The 22,689-nt window shown below is 45.0% G+C and overlaps 1 protein-coding gene across 6 annotated transcripts in view; it reads left to right on the plus strand.

Moving 5' to 3' along the window:
• Positions 1–22,233, plus strand: part of prkar1b (protein kinase, cAMP-dependent, regulatory, type I, beta) — a 48,983-nt gene extending 26,750 nt beyond the window's left edge. For all 6 annotated transcript variants that reach the window (XM_040190851.2, XM_078083785.1, XM_040190853.2 and 3 more), the window contains 7 exons: positions 4,845–4,906; positions 7,731–7,777; positions 9,591–9,749; positions 13,339–13,399; positions 15,671–15,792; positions 19,829–19,910; positions 20,814–22,233. In XM_040190851.2, coding sequence (XP_040046785.1) covers positions 4,845–4,906; positions 7,731–7,777; positions 9,591–9,749; positions 13,339–13,399; positions 15,671–15,792; positions 19,829–19,910; positions 20,814–20,986 — 706 coding nt within the window. In that variant the 3' untranslated portion in view covers positions 20,987–22,233. The remainder of the gene's footprint in view (positions 1–4,844; positions 4,907–7,730; positions 7,778–9,590; positions 9,750–13,338; positions 13,400–15,670; positions 15,793–19,828; positions 19,911–20,813) is intronic.
• The last annotated feature ends 456 nt before the right edge of the window (positions 22,234–22,689 follow it).

The following is a 22,689-nucleotide window of genomic DNA, read 5'->3' on the forward strand; positions in this document are numbered from 1 at the left end:
TTGAAGTGTGCAATGGACAATTGCAAAATGAAAAAAAAAATCTTATGAAAGTAATCAAAGCCCCAAAAAACAAAGCCAGGGGAAGATTGGGAAACGGCCTGGTTAGATTTCTCCTCGTTGAGCTTGGGACTTTTTTCTCCCCCCCACATTGTGGACCATCTCTAAGTGATCATTGCCACCAGCCGTAAACTATTATGTCCACCTGTGAACCTCCAAGACCCCGCCTGGGCTGCACAAATGCCTGTACTCTCCGTTTAGGACAGACCGGAGAACCATCATCAACTTCGTCTTGATATATATTATATATATTACATTACAGGTCATTTAGCAGACACTTTTATCCAAAGCGACTTACATTACACTTTAAACCCATCGCATTTTCACATTTTTTGCCCGGGGAGCAATTAAGGGTTAGGTGTCTTGCTCAGGGACACTTCAACATGGAACATGGGGCAGCCTGGACTCGAACCACCAACCTTGTGCTTCCCAGCACACCTTCTCTAACCCCTGCACCACAACGACCCACGGCACTGGCACTACGGTTTTGTGAATACTGAATATTTGGATCTACGACTGCACCCACACAAATTTTAACAACTTTTAATTCAAACCAGAAATGTTATTTGACCTAAAATTGTCCCTGTGTTGTTTAAATGATACTGATTGAAATTATTTTTCAAGGAATTGTAATAATATATGAATATAAATTACATCATGCCCGCGAAGTGTGAAGGGCCGATGTGAAGAAGGCAGCAGTTGGCACGGCCCGGGCCCTCCAGCTTCCGCAAAGCCTTCAGGCAGAGAAAAGGCACGCGCCAAGAGCTTTCATGTCTTAAATATCCTCCCTGAATGCTTCAGCGCTGTATAATTACACCTCCTTCATCTCTCCCTTTATTCCATCTTACTACTGCGTATTGTCCGTGGTGTGTATGCGCGTGTGTCTATGTGTGTATACGTGTTTGTGTATGCATACTAGCTTTTAGGTGTTTTTAAAAAAAGCGATTGTCATTGTGTCCTCACCACCAGAGCTCAGCGGGGCGAGCTGGTTGTCCCGTGTCAGTAACATTGAACTGTACACCACTTAGTCAGCCTCATAAAGATATTTTCCATCTCACTGTGATATAACTATACTGAGTCACACAACAGGCTAGTAAACAACTCTGTGAACCTCCATCGTCGGTGAACACACTCTTCACCTGGCAGCCAAACAAAAGGCATTATCGTGGGTTTTTCACCACTGGCACTACGGTTTTGTGAATACTGAAAATTTGGATCTACGACTGCACCCACACAAATTTTAACAACTTTTAATTCAAACCAGAAATGTTATTTGACCTAAAATTGTCCCTGTGTTGTTTAAATGATACTGATTGAAATTACTAAGTTACTTACTGAATACTAAGGTTAGGTTAAGATTAATTGAAGGTTGATCCCTGTATGGGTTGCTTTTACTTTGCCTCCCACCCTGTTGGCTTTCTCAGCCTACAAAACATACACATATTCCTTGGACCTCATATTACTTTTTTTGGACTTTTTTGGAAACAAAGACGATTGTTCTCATCTGCCAGAATAAGCAATCTGAATTACTATCAACTGTGGAAGGGCCAATGAATGCATCCGGCGCAAATGGCATAAGCCAAGCCAGTGGCTCCTCTCTGCCAAGCCGAGACACAACTCTGGATAGCCGAGAAGTTGCGATGCAGTTGTTGATTGTTTGGGTTTTTTTCAGCTTCCAATCAGACTGTTGCATTCCGGATGGGTTCCCCATTAAGGGCTTGTGTAACTCGACATTCTGCGGCCCATTAATAAACTGTTAAAGAGCCCCTTTGTGCTAATGGCACAACGGCAGTGGCTTTGTGTTGAGTGAGTATGAGATACAAAAAAATAGACAGAGAAAGGAGGGAAGAGGTCATTGAGAGAGAGGCCGTTCAAAGCCAAAGAAGAAGAACAACAAGCAATCCGGCTAAAACAGGCAGGCCCGATTTTATTTCCTTAAAGACCTAAATCCCCCAAGCTAACCACATTTTTATGGGCGTCTGAGAACAATAATAGGCTGTTGCTCCGAGAGAGTGAATTTGCGCATCATTTTTTCCGTGCATTCTCGCCCAGACTCCTGCATGGCGCTTAATGTGTCGTACCGCTTGCAACCTGACGTGGTGGCTACATTACCTTTTGTCTTGATTTCATTAGACTTGCAGTTGAGTTGCATGTCGATTTCTCCCTTAAATTTAAAACTGCTGCTTCTCTGCCATTATTACAGAAGTTACAATAACTCTACCCGCCACAACGACACACATTTAAAAGCAATGCACTGCACCTGCATCTATATGACATCATCTGGAAAAGGACTATGCGTATGTGCACAGCGAGATATGTAAGGAGAATTTCAAAAAAGACTGAAACGATATCAGTGAGGATATTATGAAAATAGTGAGAAATCTAGCATTTGCATGCATGCATTTTTTGCATTTCTTGGTAGTATGTGTTGTTCTCGCATGCATGTTCATATGGGTTGCAAGAATCTCCACATATCTAAACCATGACACAACCCATGTCTTCGTCCCCAGGCTGGGGGTGAACTTCCTAGCCCCCATCCGAGGCTGGAGGGTCCCTCCGTCTTCTCTTTTCTGTCTGTCTCTGTCAGAACAGCACACCCATTGTTAGGGTTTGGTGGCGGCGCTGCCTTCACATCAGGTCAGACGGGCCACAGGTAGCGGGAAGGGCAAGATTAATCACTTCATCTGGGACAGGCAGGGAGTAGGAGCGGGAGGCGGGGGAGGGAGGGGGCGATAGACCAGAGATGAGGGAAATAGGCGGAGCAGCGAGAGAATTAGAGGGAAGAAAGGGGTAATTGAGAGGGGAGAGGAAGAGAAAAAGTGACAGGGAGGAAGTTGGGGATGAAGAAAGGGAAAGAGGGACAGGTAGAGACGAGGGGAAGTAATTACCTGCATAAGTGTCTTTGTTTAGCTCACCGATGCATTCAACTGAAGGCAGGCCACGGAAAGAGAGAGGTGGTCAAGGGTAATTACCTAACCGCAGGTTGGCTCACCTTTGATCCTCTCGCCATGACTATATGTCTCACGCTAGAACCCCCTATTTAGCTAAGTGATATATCATCATCTCCACTGCGAAAGGGCTCATACCCAAATGCAACCTATCCTGAGTTAGATGGCACTGGAGTACATTTCGTCCCATAGAACATATGGTGTTAACATAACGTATTTTTTTACTCAAAAAGTCTAAATGACTTTTGACCTTCTTTTGATATGGTAATTGTTTTCACATTATTAGTTAAACGTGACCAGCTCCGTGCCCAGAGCAGGTGGTCACAGATGTGAGGAGAGCTGCAGATGTTGCTCTGGCTCATCAGCATCAAAGCGAGGGAGTTTGTCTCATGCGAGAGTGCAAGTATGCAAGTTTTTATTGAGAATGCCCTCACCCCAAAAATGTTGTTGTACTTGTGCATACGTGTGTGTTGACATGCACAACTAAGTGTTCGGGTTTCATACACAGTGCATGTACAGAGGCTGTTACCGCAGCGTGTCCGTGCATCTTTTAGCCCGTGCTTTTGCACTTCAAAAGCTCCTGTTGTACGTGCGTGTGTGTTAGTTTGCGAGTTCTGACCAGCTGCATTGCTCGGGCCCTACCTGTGGGTGTAGTGGGTCCAAATCCACCTCCTCGAGTCTGCTTTTTATTCACTGCCCACATTCACAAATCCCGGCTACAGGTTCACTTTCAAACAACTCAATAAAACTCTCAGATCTCCCCACAGAATCTGTAGGTTTATTTTTGCCATATACACTCAGATACAGACACACTGCTCCACTCATGCTGTGACACACATTCATTGTGGAAAAACGGTTTCCGACTTGCCCGACATTCATTCAGCAGGTCTTGTATGTCTTTGATATGCCTGACCCTCTCATTGTTTTTTCTATATCTCTCTATTGAACGTTTGGTATGTAACTCATTAGATGGATAAATATACCCCGAAGGTGCGAGACAAGCAGGGAGGACGGATACAGAGTCTTCACTTGTCCCAACACATCTCAGCAGTGGAACATTAATCTGCTGAGGCTTCGTGCCTTTAAACGGCCCGATTAGGAAAAGTCTAACAGGAGCTTTTCCTGCAGGGCTGAAGCAAAAGTGAAGTGCTTAGGCGCAGCCAACATGTTGTTTGTTTTCCCAGCGTCTCAAAGACACACACAAGGATACAGGCTTTCATTGTGCGCTGGAAAAAAAAGCCAAGGTGTTGTATTAATACAATGTTAAAATGAGGAGAAAGTGCCTGTTGCTTGATCTAGTGATAATATTGTCTTATGTTTAGGGACAGTCAACAAAGTTTTGTCCAAAACAGCAGTAGTGCTAATTATGCAATTGTCAAAAAAAACCCACTTGTTTAATTTACCCTTAACTGTGGCTGTTTTGTTGTAAATACGTAGGCTGTGCTCAATCGTATTGGCATACGTCTTGTTTGTCATGACGGTGTTAAGCAAAAACAGTGAGTGTTATTGTGGAGGTGGATGATGAGGCTAAAATCCTTTGTGCACACATTCAGGTGGGTGTGTTTAGTGCAAGCTTGTGCATGTGTGTGTGTGTTGAGGTCATCCAGAGTTCTCTGGCCTGTCTCTCTGGCTGTGCTACTGGTTGATGGAGTCAATGGCTGCCCTGTCTTTCCCATCATGCCGCTCTCTGTCGGTACGAATCTTAGCACGTGTGAGTCAACAATTCAGTAGGGATCTGGGATAAATTACCCTAATAGCATGTTGGAAATAACCATGTTCTCCCTCCTCCCTTCCTTTCCTTCTCCCTTGTCCTCCCTCCTTCTCCTGTTTCTCCTTTAGTGACATATTCGATGCCATGTTCCCAGTTACCCACATTGCAGGTGAAACCGTCATCCAGCAAGGTATGTGAAACCGTTTTGTTTTTGTGAAATTATGTCAATCTTAATATATTAATCTGTGGAGTAAGTCACAATTTGTCCTATAATCTTAAAAATCTGGTTTACTAGTGTCAGAGCCCTCAGAATTTTAATTTGCATTTGCGTCTTTAGTTTGGTGTTTAAAATTAAAATTGGCAACTGAGGTAGATTTTGTGCCAAAACGCCAACAGCTCACTTGTCTTGCCTCATTTGATTTAACTACCTACATGTTTGCGCCTCTCCTCCCCCTGTGGGCCGTGCGGTGGCCACCAGAATACCACGGTCAGAGCTTTGCCTGCATTGGGCGGTGCGTTGACATAAAAATAGGCCCCTTAATCTAAAAAAATATAATCTGTTGACAGTGCCACTCACATAAATTTGTCCGACCACTCTCTATTTCTTCCCTGGCTTTGCCCCACTCACACCATCAGATGCACCAGATGTCCGATCCCTCTCGTGCAAAACCACAGAATTTAAGGCCTTCGCTCTGGACATTTGAAGGAGCACAGAGCTTAGAAGGGCCACAGTGTAATTTGTTAGCAATAGTTATAGGCATGTTTAATAACACATTTAAAACCCTGAAAGCACACATTTTGATAATGATATGTTCACATCTGTATAAAATCACATGGTGTACTTTTGGAGTTTACCATACAAACACACACACGTTTAGACATTAAGTAAAGTAAAACGGCTGTTAAGACACACGCTTGCTTTGTCACTCCCACACAAAGACAGCATCCAGAGGTATATCAGTCCTAATTTGGTCATAATAAAGTCTAGCTCACTTTGTAGGGCCCCTGGTCCCAGCCAGTCCATTGTTATATACACTACAGTTTGGTAAACAGTGTGTAGGGCGCCGATGTCGCGTTATCAACCTTTTGGCTCTCTGGTTCAAGAGAGAATTCTATGGATAATTCCAATTTAAAAAACAACAACAATTCTTAACTGTTTTAAAAGACGTGCATCACAAATTGGGTACAAATCTCCTCAGAGGCTGAGGATGCAACCCGTGTTTTCTTTTTGAGTCAAAGAATCTTAACAGTGTTAACGGCAATTAGCTTGTGTTGAAACGAGGCCACACTGAGTACACCTTCCCGTGTGTGTGTGTGTGTGAATGTGTTTGTGCGCGTGCACGTTCTGGTCCAATATTTGCCAGCACTCTAAAGCATATGGGGATGTAAAGGACGCAAAACAAAGACTCCAACAAAAGTGTGTCTGCATGTGCTTCAGTGTGATAAAAGACAGGAAGAGCCAAAGAAAGGAAAGACAGAGTGAGAGGGAATTGAAAGAGGGATAGATGAGATGAAAGAGGGAGAAAGAGAGAGATAGGAGAGGGCCAGGTTGCAGCAGGTTGTACGTGTGTGTGTGTGTGTGTGTTTGTGTGTGTGTGTGTGTGTGCGTCTGAGTTGTATGATTAACGAGCACTCTCCACTCAGCATTAATTAGCCGTGTGAACTCCTGTGAACTTTACACACGCGGCGCTCTCAGCCTTTTTAACTCTTCAGGTGTACACGCAAACAAGAACACACATGCACCCGCACAACACACCCTCAGAAAATGCACACACGCACGCATACTTGTGTCATGTAAACTCATGCATCATCACCCACTTGTACCTCTGAATGGAGCTGCATTTATGTCCCGTTGTGAGCCTGCAGGGAGAGCTTCACCGTGCCCTCATATGTTACTGTCAGTCTCTTTTGATAATTTCCCCTCAGCCCCGTGTAACGGATACCATAATTAAAGGAAACGCTTCACCGTTTTTCAGCCTTATCTCCAGACTAGATGCTTTTAGCGGACATCAACCAAACAGATCCCGTGGCTCTCTTCAAGGGTAAGCTTTGAAAGCACAGCGTGCGGCAGTCAATTACCCAACAGGGAACCCCTGAGCAAAGCACACAACATTTTGCGTTGCCAGTCATGCACATTTGATAGCTACCCAGCGATTAGTCGCAGCGGTCCTGAATCCAGCCAGAGATGAAGGAAACAAAAAACAGCAAACAAGTCAAGCTGTAGATCTGTTGTCACCGTTGCACATTTTGTCCTTTCATCAAGCAAACACTCGGCAACAGCGACTAGTCTGCTACTTATTTTAGGGGGGGACTCATTTCACATTTTTGGAAAACTGTTGCCAAGCAACTATGGCAGGGAATTCCAGAAAGTTTCTACTCCCGGTCAAGATATACTGCAGCATGTAGCTGCATTGAGTAAAAAACAGAATATATGGATCTGACGTCTGTGGTTGCATGCTACAAGTCCCTCTACTTTGCATGCACCGAGGTGTTGTCACCGTGCACGCTCAGGCTGTTGAGCTACACAAGCAGCAGTAACGAGCGCTGCTGTTTGCTCTGGACAGCCCTATTTAACAGACAAATTGTCAGACCCAGTGAAATATGCATTCTCCAAAAGGCAGTATCAGATTTGACACTTTGTTTGCCCCGAAGCTTTCAGAAGGGCTTCAACCTTTGAAAGAAAAAGAAAAAGAAGAGCCAGACAAGCGATCCAACAGGGATCTTTTTTAGAACAAAGGAATAGAAGTTGACAGACAGAAGGAGCAGTGTACTTGAATAAGTGTGTTTATATAGAGGTTTCTGGATTATTTTTGTTCCACAGCTCACAGAAAGTGGTATTCTAAGGGTTTGACAAGTGATTTCTATCCCTTAATGCACCTATTTGGATTTTAATGTTTAAAAGACCTCGTTTGAAACCGTAAGCCGGAAGTGGACGTTATAAAAAAGTGTAAGCTCCTGGAACTTTTCCTGCTCTTTCACAAACTGCTGTGTTTCTCCTTGTCTCCCCCCTCCAGGCGATGAAGGAGACAACTTCTATGTGATTGACCAAGGTGAAGTGGACGTAAGTGGTTGACATAAGCACACGCACTGAAAAAAAAGAATTCTCTCAGTAACCTCCTTCTCTTTTAGGCAACTTGACTAAAGCAAACCTTTATAAGAAAAGGGGATACGAGCATGCAGTGTGCCAATCTTTTTATATACGTATATATGTATATTCATTCAGGCCATAGCAAGGATCGTGAGTCACTCATGTTGAGACAATGTTTTCCCTCTAACAATGGACAGGTTATATCGAATTGCCCACATGTTTGGTTCCCTTCAAGGTTCGGTTCCACTCTGATGGCAATCTGAACACGGCGCTGTAGAGCCCAGCGCGCCGCGCAGGGCGCCAAACTGCGAACGTCTTTTGTCTTAGCGAGCCAAGATGCAGAGCGGTAGAGATAAGTGCAGAGATAAAACGGGGAGCTGATGGAAAGTTAAACAGGAAGTGACCTTATATCTTGCAGCGGTGATCACAGACACGGCGGGTAAGAGGAGAGAAGCAGGTTGGCAAGCTCGGCCGAGCGTGCCTTCTCGGCCCACCTGAGGGACGTGGAAGTGTGTGAATGCCGAGATGGTGCCACGATAGAAAGACATCGCTGCTTTGACTTCAAGTGTTTCAGGCGACGTCTCGTCAAATGTAATTGGATAAGTTACAGGTTTTGGTTATTTTCTACAGAAAGGGTGGCTGTGTGCACACCCATTCTCTGTAAATCGTTAAGGCTCAAGATAGTCAATTCACTGGCGGGTAAAGCTGGGAAAATCTTTACACTGGATCCATTTCTGTCCATTTTTGTTGTTGTCGTCTTCTTCCGTGAATGTTTTTTTCTCTTTTATTGAGTTGGCTTATGTTTAGTGCTTGATAATCACAATAGAAAAAAGATTAATTTATTTTGTATTCACTTCAATCTTAAAATTAATTTTTGTACACTGTGATATCTTACATAGGCTTGCATTTACTTAAACTGTAATACAGACTAACAATTGTTTCATTACATAGTTTGCACAACAGCTCCCTCATTTCCTTTCCATTTCCAACACATATAAAAAGGGTGCTGTGTATCATATATGATGTGCAGATTGTCAACCTTGTAAATTAGTCTCTTTTTTGACCATGTTGACGGCAGACTGGAGGGAAAACAGAAAAGTCAATTTCAAGTCAGCGAGATGCTCTTGTTGGAAAAAACACTTAAGGACTCAAACTGGAAAGTGCGCAATGAAAAAATAATATTACCTGGGCTTTCTGCCGAACAATGCCACGTAACCATAGCCGCCATTGTCTCTCTTTGAAGCCACCCCACTCCATAGTGGAGGATGAGTCCCTCCTGGACCTCACTCAGACCTCTCCCCTTCTCTCCCTTTACTAGGCGTTATTAATGCAACAAGGTAGTGGATAGTCCGAATAAGTCCCAATGAGCTTGTGTTGTCTGTATAGCGCTATAGTGGCTGGCCTCCATCGAGCTTTGCATGTTCATGTGAACACAGAGAAAGAAAGTCTACCACGGCTCTCTGTCCTCTATCCCTCACACGTCAAAGGCAAGGTCCTAAAGAGACCGGACAGATGAAATAAAAGGGATGGAAAGAGGGATTTGAGGGATAGAGAGCCTTTTAGAGGGTCTAATTTGGGGGCTTAGTGGGGGATCATAAACTTAGGGACAAGACTATTCGGCCTATCAAACTGCCAGGAAACTGAGGAGACAGGAAGATGTGTCAGGATGGGCACAGAGGTCGGAATGACAAAAATAAGGAAATACTCCTACTGATCGACAATCCTCCGAAGCATTTAAGCATACACCACACCCTGTTCATCACTCTTTTCCTTGTCCTTTCTGCAGGTGTATGTGAACGGCGAGTGGGTGACCAGTATCGGAGAAGGAGGCAGTTTCGGGGAGCTGGCCCTGATCTACGGGACTCCCAGAGCCGCAACCGTCAAGGCCAAGACTGATCTTAAACTGTGGGGAATCGACCGAGACAGCTACCGACGTATCCTCATGGTACAAACGAACCCTAACGCCAAGCCTAACCCTAACCTTAACGTAACCCACGCATGCTCGGACCTGGATGAATTGTGAAATGTTTGCTCAGTTTTACTCATCAAAAACCATTTGCAGGAATGTCATAAACGGCACGAGGAGCCACTGTAAAAAAAAACTCCTGACAGTCATAAAACTCTGTCTTCTGATTCTTTGTAACCGGGAGAACACATGAAGGCAGACCTCCAACACACACACACACACACATGCACACACACACACACACACACACACACACGTACTTGCACGCAATACAGAAACACTAAAGGCAATAATAAAGTAGAGTAGTAGACTCTCTAGACTCTCTAGACTCATTTGGGATTTCTCCCTTGTTATATTTGCTCCCACTCAACCACTTAAGTCTCTTCAAATACTTAAAACATTTTTTTTTTATTCCCAAAATTCCCACTCCCACATGCATTCCTGTGCTTTTTATGTCCCTCGGGATCTGTTGGTAGGTGAAGAATGGAGAAAAAAGGGAGGTCTGCGAAGGAGGGAGAGGGTCATCCCTAATACCTCAACACACACTTCCAGCTCCAGGAGCTTATCTATCAGGAATGTCTAAATGTTTAAACTGGAAACACAAGGTGCACTGTCCATGGCTCTTATACTGATTCGCACATATATTTTGGGTGCCGTTAGAAAGACTACTTTCTGTCTTTGTGCCCGACGGAGCTTCTCCTCAGACGTTCCTCCCACTTTGCACCGAATGAATGAGATGAGCCTCCAATTAACCTCGCAAACACCCGTGTGCCTTCTAAGCCGTCATCGGAAGTGAACATTCGGCCGGGATGTTAAACAGTTTGAACCGGCAGAGATGCAGAAGCTCCGTGTTTGGACCTTTCAGCTCAATGTAAAGTTGGCACAGGCTCGGCCCGCACTCATGTCACCTCTTAAGCACATAGTTTAACCGAGGGCACAGTCTGCCCCGGTAACCTTTCTTCGAGAGGATTCTCTTTCTCTTTCTTTCTCTCATTCCTTCCTTCCTTAAAGCAGCAGCGGGACGGGGGGGGGGGGGGGGGGGGGGGGGGGGGTGTAGAATTAGAATTAAATTACGTGAACCTGCAGTTAATTATTGCTGTCAATGATTTGTAAAGCTGTTTTAATATAGTGCGGTATTCTGGCAACGTCTCAGGCCAACACAACGAGCATTTGTTGTGAGTCCAAGTACGTGTATGTGTGTCTGTTTTTGTCACATTGCGCAGTGCGCTTATGTCTGCAGCCAGTTAGTCAGGAGCTCAGGAAGGTGTGCCGCACTTTCACTGTGTGCACATCTGTTTGACTGTTGGATCACCACATTGTGTAATTAATAAGTTGCCTGAACAGTTTTACATTTGTGCCTTTACTTACGTAAGTAGATAAGTCAGTCAGTTAAATCAAGTGGATTAGTTGACACGTTACGGTGAAATTGTGTTATCCAAGTAAATTGATGCCTCAAATTTGATGACGTTTTGCTGGAGACATCAAGCTTTGTTTCGACGTTCTTCGTCAGGAGGGTTGAGCTACATTTCAAAGAGAAGGTCACAAGCCATTATGCCAATTATCCTGACCTCGGTGCTTTGTAATGTAAAACTCCAAGTTTAATCATTAGTTAATCTTTTCTGCTTTATCAGGCATAGGATCTCTGCTTCCTGCATTATGCACTTTTAAGAACCTCATCTCGAAACCTGATTTCATTTGATATCGACTAATCATTAATCACTTGATCAAGATCAGTCGACAAAGAAAACTATACTTCATTCCAGCCAGTCTATATTTTTCCATTAGTTAGGAGAGTGCATCTAGAAAACAGTGTAATGCCATTCCCTTTGATTGACACACTCTCTCCATTGCATGTTACCCGGGTTGTTGTGTCGTCTTAGTCTTTAAACACGCAGAGATACAGAACAGGTAATTAACAGACTGACAGACCGCTGTCAACAAACAGAACAAAAGGAGACCAGGAGAAATTATATCAATAAATGGGGAGGGTTTGGGGGGGTTGTATGTGTTTGGCATTGGGCAGAGATGAAAGTGATGGGGCGTCGGGTACGGTTGGTTTAGTCTGGCTTCGGCTCCACACCTCAACTCTTTGATGACTCTAGACCCAAAGACAGCGAGCAGACACCGAGGCTGGTTTCATCCGTGACCTCGCGAGGAGCCCACACATTACGGCCAACAGGGCAAGGGCAGTGCTGCACATGTCGCATGAATCAGATCTGCCGTGCAATGCAATGTTGTGTACGCATGCTAAGCCTTTAAGCTCAGCGAGGCCGTCTGAGGAACTCTGTGGGGAAGCAATGAAATAAGGAGACATTTTTGAGGGAGGTGGGTGTGTTTGCGGGTGCGTGAGGCCGCAGGTTAGAGTTTACATGTGTGACTGTTTGTATTTGCTCGCTGAATTAGCATGACGTTTTGTCTCTGCAGAGACAGTAACGAAACATAAGTAGCAGAACTTATAACAGACTGCACGCTGACACCGCATGCAAACACACACACACACACACACACACACACACACACACACACACACACACACACACACACACACTCAAATCATTTATCCAGGAGGGAGGCGATGCAGGCTAGAATTCCTTTAATCAAGTTGTTTACGATGTGAGCTTGACGTTGGCTCACTTGGGAACATTTTCTCCCCTTTTAAGACAAAATGGGAAATTATATGAAATTAGAGGCAGCAGCGGCACTCGGGCACTTAAGCACTAAAGACACCCCAAGTCTCAATATATCACTTCCATATGCAGAGACAGACAAGGTCGTCTCTCCTCACTCTGCCCTGTTTCTCTTCATGTTCCCTCTCTCTCCGACTGGGCCTGTGCAATGAAAGAGTAAAAAGAAAGGAGGACTGCAGCGAGGGAAGGGGTCCTCTGGGTCCAGACTTGTCAGGAAGCACCTGATGTTCATGGCAGAGGCACCGAGGGGAAAGTCCCCCATGCCTGTTGGGTGGGATAGACCACACACACCCAGTGTACATTAGCACGCAAGTGATACACACCTCCGTGTGACCCCCTGAACTCTGTTCACACTTTTAGTGAAAGAGCACCACACACTACTGGATTTTATTCTAAATGTTTTATGTAATATGGCAAGACTGATATTTTTAGGGTTTTGACTAAGCCTTAATGACCAGTAGTGGTGTGAGGAAATGTTGATACACTTGTAAAATATATTCTTTAATGTATCACAATATATTGAATTGTAAATCCTGTATAATATTACGTATCATATGGCTAGATTTTTGTCACGTGCTTCGATTGCACCGGACCAGTGAATGAACACCCACATCAACAAAATAAAAATGTATAAGAATGAGTTCAAGTCAAATAAAAACCTACACATATCATGTAAAAATACAAAATATTTCAGTTGAAAACCAAAAAAATAATTGTCATTTAATTCTGCTCAATTCGAGTGGTCTGAAAATAAACATGAAGACCTTTTCAAACTCTTTCTTAATAGCATTAAAACATTATAATTTTTAAATAACGGTAAAATACATGCAAATCAGAGAGAGTCTCTAAGGGTGAATGTCTCTCCTCTTTTTGTCTTTCAGGGAAGCACACTGAGGAAGAGAAAGATGTATGAAGAATTCCTCAGCAAGGTGTCCATCCTCGGTAAGTCATATGAATATGTACAAAAAGCGGACCCCGTCATGAAAAAGTTTCTGCTTTTATAAAAGAAAGTGTAGTGTATTTGTGTAGGCCGCGTTTTGTGTTCATCTTAAACACCGGGTCACAGAGTCGGGCAGTTAAAGCTGCACAGGCCGACATATACTGTAGATTAGCCCACATGTACACAGGAGCACGTTGTCACACGGGCCCCACAGCCGTGTGGAGTCCGTGTGTACAGTCCTAATCTTCTCACGCCGCTCACACTAAAGCCCGTCACACTCTGCAGCGCCGCTGCGTTGACAATTAAAGAACGCGGAGTCGAGATAAGCCTCTCGTTCTCCCCACTGGAGATTTGGACAACACAAGCCCACACGGGCTGCTGTCGCAGGAACGGGGCAATGAGATTCATTCAGACTTTAAAAGAGAGGTCGCGATTGGAACTGACGTCTCCTCCCTTCCCACTTGATGGTGTGTGTGTGTGTGGAGCGAGGCCATGCCCCCTGTGCAGAGTTATTAACTGCCTGAGTAAACACATACACTCAATTCAGGTCTGACGACAACGTCTCCCCGCGAGATCCTGCTCTCTTTTCATTCACCTCCTTTCTTCTGCGTCTCCCTTTTTTAGGCCGCCTTGTCGAGGCCTGCATTCAAACGCCCGCCTCCCTCTGCCCGAGTGCTTTTTTCCTCTCTCCATTCCTCTTTCTGTCGCCTCGCTTCTCCGTTCAACCGCTTTGAATTGGAGGAGGGGCAGGAGGCGGCCGTGTTTGTGTTTGTCTTAGATTTCCGAGATAGCCACGAAATTGGGTACAAGCCCTTGATGTCGAGGAGTGAAGGAGGGAGGAAAGGGGGTGGGGGGGGGGAAACACCAACATTTTCTTTGTCTTTCATCCCAATGGTCGATTCCCCGAGTGCACACTCTGCATGTGGTGCAGCAAGGTGATCCAAGTGGGTGCAGGCTCCGCCAAGCGTGAAATGTAGGTTCTTTGGTCGGCACATTTGTGTATCACGTTACGCGCCGAGCTGTTAAGGATCACTTCTATAGGACCTGCTGCCTTTAGCTAGCAGCCAGACAGAGGACATCCATCTGGGGGCCGGCAGACACCGGGGGCCCCCACCGGAGGGGACACTGGACACCTCCGTCCGATCGGACTTCACCAAAGTTAATCCTAAGAACATTCACACACACAAACAGATACACACCGGGATCAGTTACTGAGCGCATCGGGAGACAATAGTCGCAGACAAAGAGATTTGGCTGTAGTTTTACGCTTCTAACTCGCGTCTTAGTCAAATCAAAACACTCAGTCATCCTTTTATCTCGACAAAAGTAAAGATCACGAGTGTTTTCACTGCAAAGAAGTCACATTCCGCATGACAGATGTATAGACTTTTAAGATTAGGCAACAAGAATCTTCTGAATTGTGCAATGAGGATGACTTCATTTGGTGAATACAGGATCCTCTTTTTATGAATATCAATACTTCAGAGTGGCTCAAACTCCTCTGGTTGGAACATTTTTTCAGATTGTTTGGGGTTTTATGTGAACAGCTTCTAGAAATATCTGGAGTCCAACCACTTCACTGTTTGTGTGGTCGAACAATCATTAAGACAAATGCCGCCTTCGGCTCTTTGGATCAAAAAGGTTAAGAAAGATACAGGTTTTATATTGCAGGATTTGTAAATCTAATACAAAACAGTACATTTACTAGAATTTATTGAATCTAAATGTTTTAATTATTCTTTTAAATAATGTCATCTTAACGTTATTATTAAAAGTGGTACCATTATATTTCTAGTCCCATCCTTGAAGTACAACTAAATCCCATGTTACAAAAACAGAAGGGAAATATTCAGTTTGAATAAAGCCAACTCAGAACACTTCGGATGTATTCCACTAACTGAACAAACGTTGCTCTCACGCTGATCGATAAAGATGTGAGATCTTTTTTATTATTTTATGCTCAAGCACAGGACAACTCTCTGTCAGCACCGCCCATAATCATGAGAGTACAGGTCTTACAGATCAAGGAGTTAGTGTGGAGGTGTTTTTTCTCCAGGCGGCTCCATGAGAGGAGTGAGCGGGGGGGGGTCAGCGACATAATGGACCCTGATGAATGACTGGATTAGCCGGAGTTAGGTGTTATCGTTCCCCAACAGCTTACTGGACATGAGCAGGAGACATCCTCTAAGACCATGGAAGACACGCAAACACATCGAGCATTTGTGCATCTGATCTTCCTCTCAGTCGATTGCGCTTTGTTCCGTTATTCACAGAGTCTTTGGATAAGTGGGAACGTCTGACTGTGGCCGACGCTCTGGAGCCAGTTCAGTTTGAGGACGGGGAGAAGATAGTGGTGCAAGGAGAACCCGGGGACGACTTCTTCATTATAACGGAGGTGAGATACGTCGGCGTCTCTGTGTGTTGTGTGAGAATCTTTTTGCTGTGATGCATTCTTTTGTCCTGCAGACAGCCTGCCAGGTGGCGTTACCCTGCAGGCTTTGTGGAGCTTCGGGCCTCTGTCATCCCAACACACTTTTGATTAACCTCCACACGTACAAAGCTTTCGCCGCGAACAAGGAGGCACACTCTAGAAGACATCATCCAACCAGTGTTGGTCAAGCTCGAAGCCTGCGAATGAAGGCTCCTCCGGCCTCAGAAACCCTTTAACCTTAGCAGCAGTTTCACTGCAGAAAATGAAGCCGTTTGGGGTTTGGGACACACACTTGGAGCAGAATGACATGCTATGCAGAGGAATCTGGGGGATTACAGGATGAAGGAGCAGGAAGAGGGAAAGGATGAGAGACGGACGTGGAGCTTAGTGGGGCCGCCATCTCAGTCCGGTAGCAAACGTGTCACACCACACTCTGAGCCCCACCCAACAGCAGTCCCGTGTCCTCTTTCTCGTCTCTCTGTCTTCCTATCCCCCCCCGAGCTGCCACTCTCTCTTTGCTTCCTCTCCGTCTCCCTCCATCCCTCGTGCGGCACGGCCCTGACTTTCCCAGAGCAGGGTGGACTGTGTGTGGAATGTGTGTTGCTGACTTTCACACGGGGTCAGGAGACCCAGCCTCCCGGGAGTGAGTGGGGGAGAGAGAGAGAGAGAGAGAGGGAGAGAGGGAGAGAGAAAGAGGAAGGAAGGAAGAGTCAAACGGGGTAGCGAGAGAGAGGACCACATACAAGGCCGGGGGAGAAGCGTTGTGACCGCTTTCCTCACTCGCCATCCCCTTTCTGCATTTATCTCTATTGATCAAAGCGAGTTGAGACGTGTCTTTCTCACTCTTTTGTTGTTATTGCAGTTTTGTAGCATCATCCCGAAACAAAGCCCACAATCACTAATGACATGCTGCCGATGGGGAGGTCCCTCGCCAGCCAGGAGGAATGGCTCATCCATAATGACAAGTGAAATGTTTACATTTTTGTGCTCACCCTGTACAAACAAGCCTCTACAGAACTCCAGGGCCATGAAGCCTCATCCTCATCTTCTCTTTATTTGCTCCCTTTTCTTCCATCGGGGCATCTGCCCCTGCTCACCCGGCATGCACTCTTTCTTCCTCCCGCTCCTACGATCAATGCCGGCAGGGAGAAGGGAACTTTCAGAGATGACATTTAAAGTGTTCAAACGTGGTGTTAAAAATAACGTCTCTCTTCCGGGTCCAGTTCAGCACGGCATGTTTAACCATTCATCTCACCTGGCAATGCTCCCATGAGCCACCTCTCTCTCCTGCAGCTGAATGCCGATCCTGCTCAACCTCAACCTTCAGGTCACAAGGCGTTGGTGTCAGTGTCTGCTCTCATCTCCTCCCATCATCCAACCTGGAACTCAATGCGCACACCTCATATTTGACCCTGTATGTTTGACATATTTTGGCAAATATGAAAAAATGTTTCCTCCTGCACGAAAGTAATCACACCGAGGGGATCCAAAGAGAGAATTCCTCTGTGTGTGAAGGCCACTTTAACTAATGTGGCTCAACAGCGCACAGTCACTTCTCTTTGAATCTCTGAGGAGAAGCTGTGCAGCTCTGAGGTCTTTTTCATGTGTGTTGAGGTTTGGGTGAGAAGGTGCAGACACACTGCTGGTGCCGGGTGGCCTCGTGAACAGGCTACTTAGGATATCACCTTTCTTCCTCCATCTCTTCTTCCTCCTCCCTCTGTGTGTCTGTTGTTGATCAAACGCTTCTCACTTCCTCCATGCAGGATGCTGCTTTTTGTTGGCAAGCCGCCTCGCTGCCTGCTGCATATGATATGTATCTTTGTGTGTGGATACGAGTGGGTGTAAACGTGCCCTCAGGTTAATAACAGCAATATCAGGTAGCAGTGATCATTTATTACTTCTGACCTGGCGTTGGCTCACACTTTCACTTCCTTTCTCCGTTCTCTGTTTCTCTGTGATGTCATTCATTCATACTCTCTGTTCCTCCGTCTCTCCTCGTCTGCTATCTCGTGTTGTTTCCACTCCTTCGCACCCAATTTGGGCGCCGCGGTTTGGAGGATCTTCAATGTTTATAAAAGAAATATCTGTGTAGCAGAGGAGCCCCTAGGGCTTTACAGTACACGATGCTTATCTGGACCACACCAGGAGAGTCCTGTGCAAGAACTATTGTACTTGACGGCGCTGCACTGTCTCACTTTCTTTGTTTGGACATGAATGGAAAGGAGAGGAATCGACCAGTTGTAAACACAAGAGCCTCAATGCCTCCACCCCACCTTCATACTGTCCCCATTCACATTGCGTGCTTTGTTTTAATTCCACTTCTCGCTCAAACTGCTTGTTTGGTGGCAGTTCTGAACTTTGATGAAACTGGTTGCTGCTGAGTTTACACAAGGAATGGGAGATGGTGCAAAGTATGATTTATTATTCAGAATGGGCGGGATAGAGATTGATTCTAATTCAGCCCAAATCCTCCCATCCGATGGGGTAGTGGCGGCCTTAATAAGGGAGGGAGGGGAGGTGTACTGCATTTTCGGCAGTCTGGCGAGCTCTTATCATCCTGTGTTCACTTTCTGCCTCACTGTTCACGATGCAACATCAGCCATATGATGCTCCATTGTCACCACCCTCCTTCCAACCCCATAATCAACTCCGATGCGCTGCAGCACGCGCGTGGTGCCCATGGCAGTACGAGACAGCTCATCAAAGCCATGTCCTGCACACACTACGCCCCAATTACTTGGAACAATTCATTTAAGGCACAAATCCCCTTTTCAACGAAATACACCTTTGTGCTGCAGCGGTAAAGAGCTGGCAGTTTCTCATTAAAGCTCATTATATTCACGTTTAACATTATTAGCCTGGTCAGAAGGGGCAGAGGGAGCAGAGAGGGATTAGAGCAGTTGTACGACTCCGCCCAAGACAAGCTGGGAAGTTTGATTTTGATTTCTTACCTGCTACCTACTTGCAGCTGAATTTAAGCTCATGCAAAATGTCGAGACGACAAAACACATATTCTACCTTCGTGAGCCAACACGTTAATAGACGTTAATGTGTTGCCCAGTGTTGATGTGGCCATAAGCAAAGATGAATATTCAAACATGAGCTCATTCACACACACACACACACACACACTTTGTCAGCAGCTGCAGGATGTGATAGAATGAACTATTATCATCTGCTGGGCATAGACAACGGAAATCAAACTTCCTGTGTTGTACTCTCTAGATGACTCACTCACACAACAGCAACCGGCGAGCTGGTGATATGCGTGACGAGGTCCGCGGTCAGTTTGTCCAGCAGAGCTCAGCTGCTGATTTTCTCACCGTGTGTTTCGTACGTGCGTTTTGCGTGCGAGTTTGTGTCTCACTGCGTAATACCTCCGCGTGTCTGCGTTGCTTGTTGTCGTTGCCTGGCGTTGTGTTTTTGCAAATGCAGAATAACATATGCTGGTTAGCAACGGGCATTTGGAGCATGAGATTATTAGTGCTTTGGGGGTAAGTAAGGGCCAGCGTGATCACTCTTGGACAGGACAGTTGTTTCCATTTTGTGGGCGAATGCTGATAACGTGGATTACGTTATGGAGACACTGAGGAATAACTGCAGCCTCTTAACGGTTTAGACGCTATTCTGTACTACACTCTGGAGGAAATAAAGCAGAACCAATCAGCCCGTTGGAATATCTGACGTCTTGTGTTTCTGCTCATACGCGTCCAACAGAACAGGTGTCCGTCCCACAGGAAAGCGAGCTAAATCCTGTGCACCTGTGTTCTTATGAAGCAGAGGAATTTCTCCTCGGCTTAATCCCCCTGACAATTTTCAGTCCCTGGTTAAATCACCCCCCCTTCTTTTTTCTTTTTCTTTTTCTCACCCCCCCCCCCCCCCCCATCCCCCACTTTCCTCCATCTTACTTCACCAGCATGCCGTCCTCCTTATTTTTACTTGTTCTGCATCTTGTCTCTTTCCTTTTCCTCTAACTCTGCTTTTCTTGTTCTGTTTCCAGGGAATAGCCTCTGTCCTGCAGCGCAGGTCTGACAACGAGGAGTACGTGGAGGTGGGACGCCTGGGACCTTCTGACTACTTTGGTGAGTGTCTCTGGGCCGAGGAAGCCTTTCCATCCGAGCTGGGCAGCACACACAGAAAGCTAGGCCTCAAAACAATCACTTGTTTATGGGAAATATTTTGCTTTCCGATTTTTTGTAATTCAAATGCATTGAATTTAAGGAAATTGTTTGTCACTTTGAATCAACTGGATAATAGAGAAAGGAAATCTGCTGCAATATTATGTTTGTTTGCAAATAACTGTCATCGTCATTGTCTATTCATCAAGAGTTAATCAATTGGTAAAAATCACAATGGTAATTGGGAAAAATGCCCATTATTAATCCCAAAATGTTCATCTTTAATGTGTTGCTTTTTCTTACTAGCAGTGCTAAAAAAAACATGAAAACCTGTAAATATCCATATTTAAGAAGCTAGAAACAGCCATTCTTTCACAGATTATGTGTATGATTGGAAAATGATTATGAAAATGCTTGCCGGTTCATTTTCCGGGTATTGACTAATCAATTTGCATTTTATTTCAGCTCTAAGAAATAAAATCGGAATAAAAATGGAAATGCTTAGAATTAACTGTCTTCGCATGAATAATTTAACTCTTTACTCAAGCGTGTATGATTTCTCAACATCTTCTTCTGTTTGTTGTCTGTCCACCAAAAACAGATTTACAGCAAGAGGTCGTTTTAAAGTATCAATTGCATTAGAATTTAAAATAGAGAATACTAAGGCTTAAATCGAATTTGCTTCACATGCTTCTGTCGGGATCTCCGATCTTTTAGCACCAGACAAATGTTTACAACATGTTTTACCGCCTGCATGCATCTCACACTTCCTACGACAACATTCGTCTTCACATCCGGACGCGATCACAGACCACTACATTTTTCTGCAGATAATCAACTGATTGCCGCCTCTCCTTTCTCCTCCAGGTGAGATCGCCCTCCTGTTGAACCGCCCCAGGGCGGCAACCGTCGTCGCCCGCGGTCCGCTCAAGTGCGTGAAGCTGGACCGGCCCCGCTTCGAGCGAGTGCTGGGGCCCTGCTCGGAGATCCTCAAGAGGAACATCCAGAGATACAACAGCTTCATCTCCCTCACCGTGTGACACGTCGGCCCCTGTGGGCCCCACCAGCGGGGGGGCTGGGTCGGCAGCATCAGCAGAGTTTGGGTGGGTGGGTGATAACGGGTGAGGATGTGGGGGGAAGGACATGGGTTTTACATCCACAGACTACAGGGTGCTCGTTTACTGCCTTTTTTCCCCCCCATTTTGCGCTATTTCTTTTTTTCTTCGATCTTTTGCACTTGACCTGTGCTGTCGCGTAGCTTTATGTCAAAACCAACATGCAGGAGTGTAAAAGTCAGAGTGAGGACGGTGATAATTCAACTAATGAGATACTGTAAATGACTCATAAGTGGCAACTGTATGTGATGCATGCTTCTAGACTGGCATTTGCACATTCATGAATTCACGAAAGGTACGATGAATTCAGGAAATGAGAAAGATGTAAAGTCATGTTTATGTGCAGTGGGAGGACTTGAGTACACATTTATTTTTTGCGCTAGTTGTATTTTGCCTTTTTTTCACCTCTGGTTGTGCGTGGTGCACTTTCTAGATCAAATCAGACCCGCACTACAGGGACCCCCCATACCGCCGAAATAGAGATGTGCAGTTTTGAAGAATATTAAATACTTAGCCGGTCCTTTTGTAGTGCGAATTAAGTGTGCTTTTAATAATAATAATAAGTTTGTTAACGACAATGGGTTGTTGAGTCAAGATTTTAATATAAGATTTATATCTGCCAAATTAACTAACAAGAGTTTTGTTGAGAAAGGGTATCCGTCCCGTCTCTCCCTGAAGGGCTCCAGTCTGATCTGGGAGTTGCGGCAGTGTTATCGGTGCAGTTTGCAAACACACAAACAGAGTCTGAAACACACTGACAGGAAACACTCAACAATACCGTACATGCTTACTGCATACCTGCACTGTCTCAGGACAATTTCATTCTTTAACTCAAACACAGACGTCTTTTCTGACGCTTTGGATTTTATTCTGATATATTGCTAGATATAGAGAAGCTTTTGCACCACTTGAGAGTTTGTAACGTTGGGTCGATATGGATTTTTGATTTAGCTCTTTTTAACACATGACTTAAATGTTACGTATGTAAAGTAGAATAATATACTTGTGATGCTTTTGTTTGATCTACTGTATTTTGTCAAAACTTGCACAACTGACCCAGCAACTGATGTATAAAATGGGACCTGACCAGAATCTTTATATATTCTCTCTCGCTTTATGTCTTTCTTTCAACTATCAAACCATCTTGAGCAAATAAAGATACGCTTCTGAAATCCTCTGGATTTAAATCATTATTTTCACATCAGCCCCTCTGTCTCTGGGTGAATTTGACTCTTTTCTATCCCAACTTCTGGCATCTTCTCCTCTTCTCCTGACTGGACTTAGTTCTTTCTCTTTCCCACCAATCCCCTAAATATTTCATCTCTGGTAATCTCCCTTGTACTTCTACAAAGCACAAACTGTCTTCTTCAATCTCACTTTTCACATTTTCGTCCTACAGGTACCTCCTCTCCACCCGGTCCTCCCTTCTCTCCATTTGGCTCCATCCGCTCCTCTTTGCCCTCCATCCTTCTCACATTAAGCCAAGTGTCACTCATCCGTCAGCCTGAGCTGATAGAGTTCCTCCCAGCCAGTTAGCACCACGATGGACTAAAGCCTCTACAGCTTTGACACATTCCTCTTCATCTTAATGCCCACTAAATCAACTAAGGAATGTGCCCCCAACTCGC

This window comes from Gasterosteus aculeatus, chromosome 11 (assembly GCF_964276395.1).
Source record: "Gasterosteus aculeatus chromosome 11, fGasAcu3.hap1.1, whole genome shotgun sequence".
In the NCBI taxonomy this organism is placed as follows: domain Eukaryota; kingdom Metazoa; phylum Chordata; class Actinopteri; order Perciformes; family Gasterosteidae; genus Gasterosteus; species Gasterosteus aculeatus.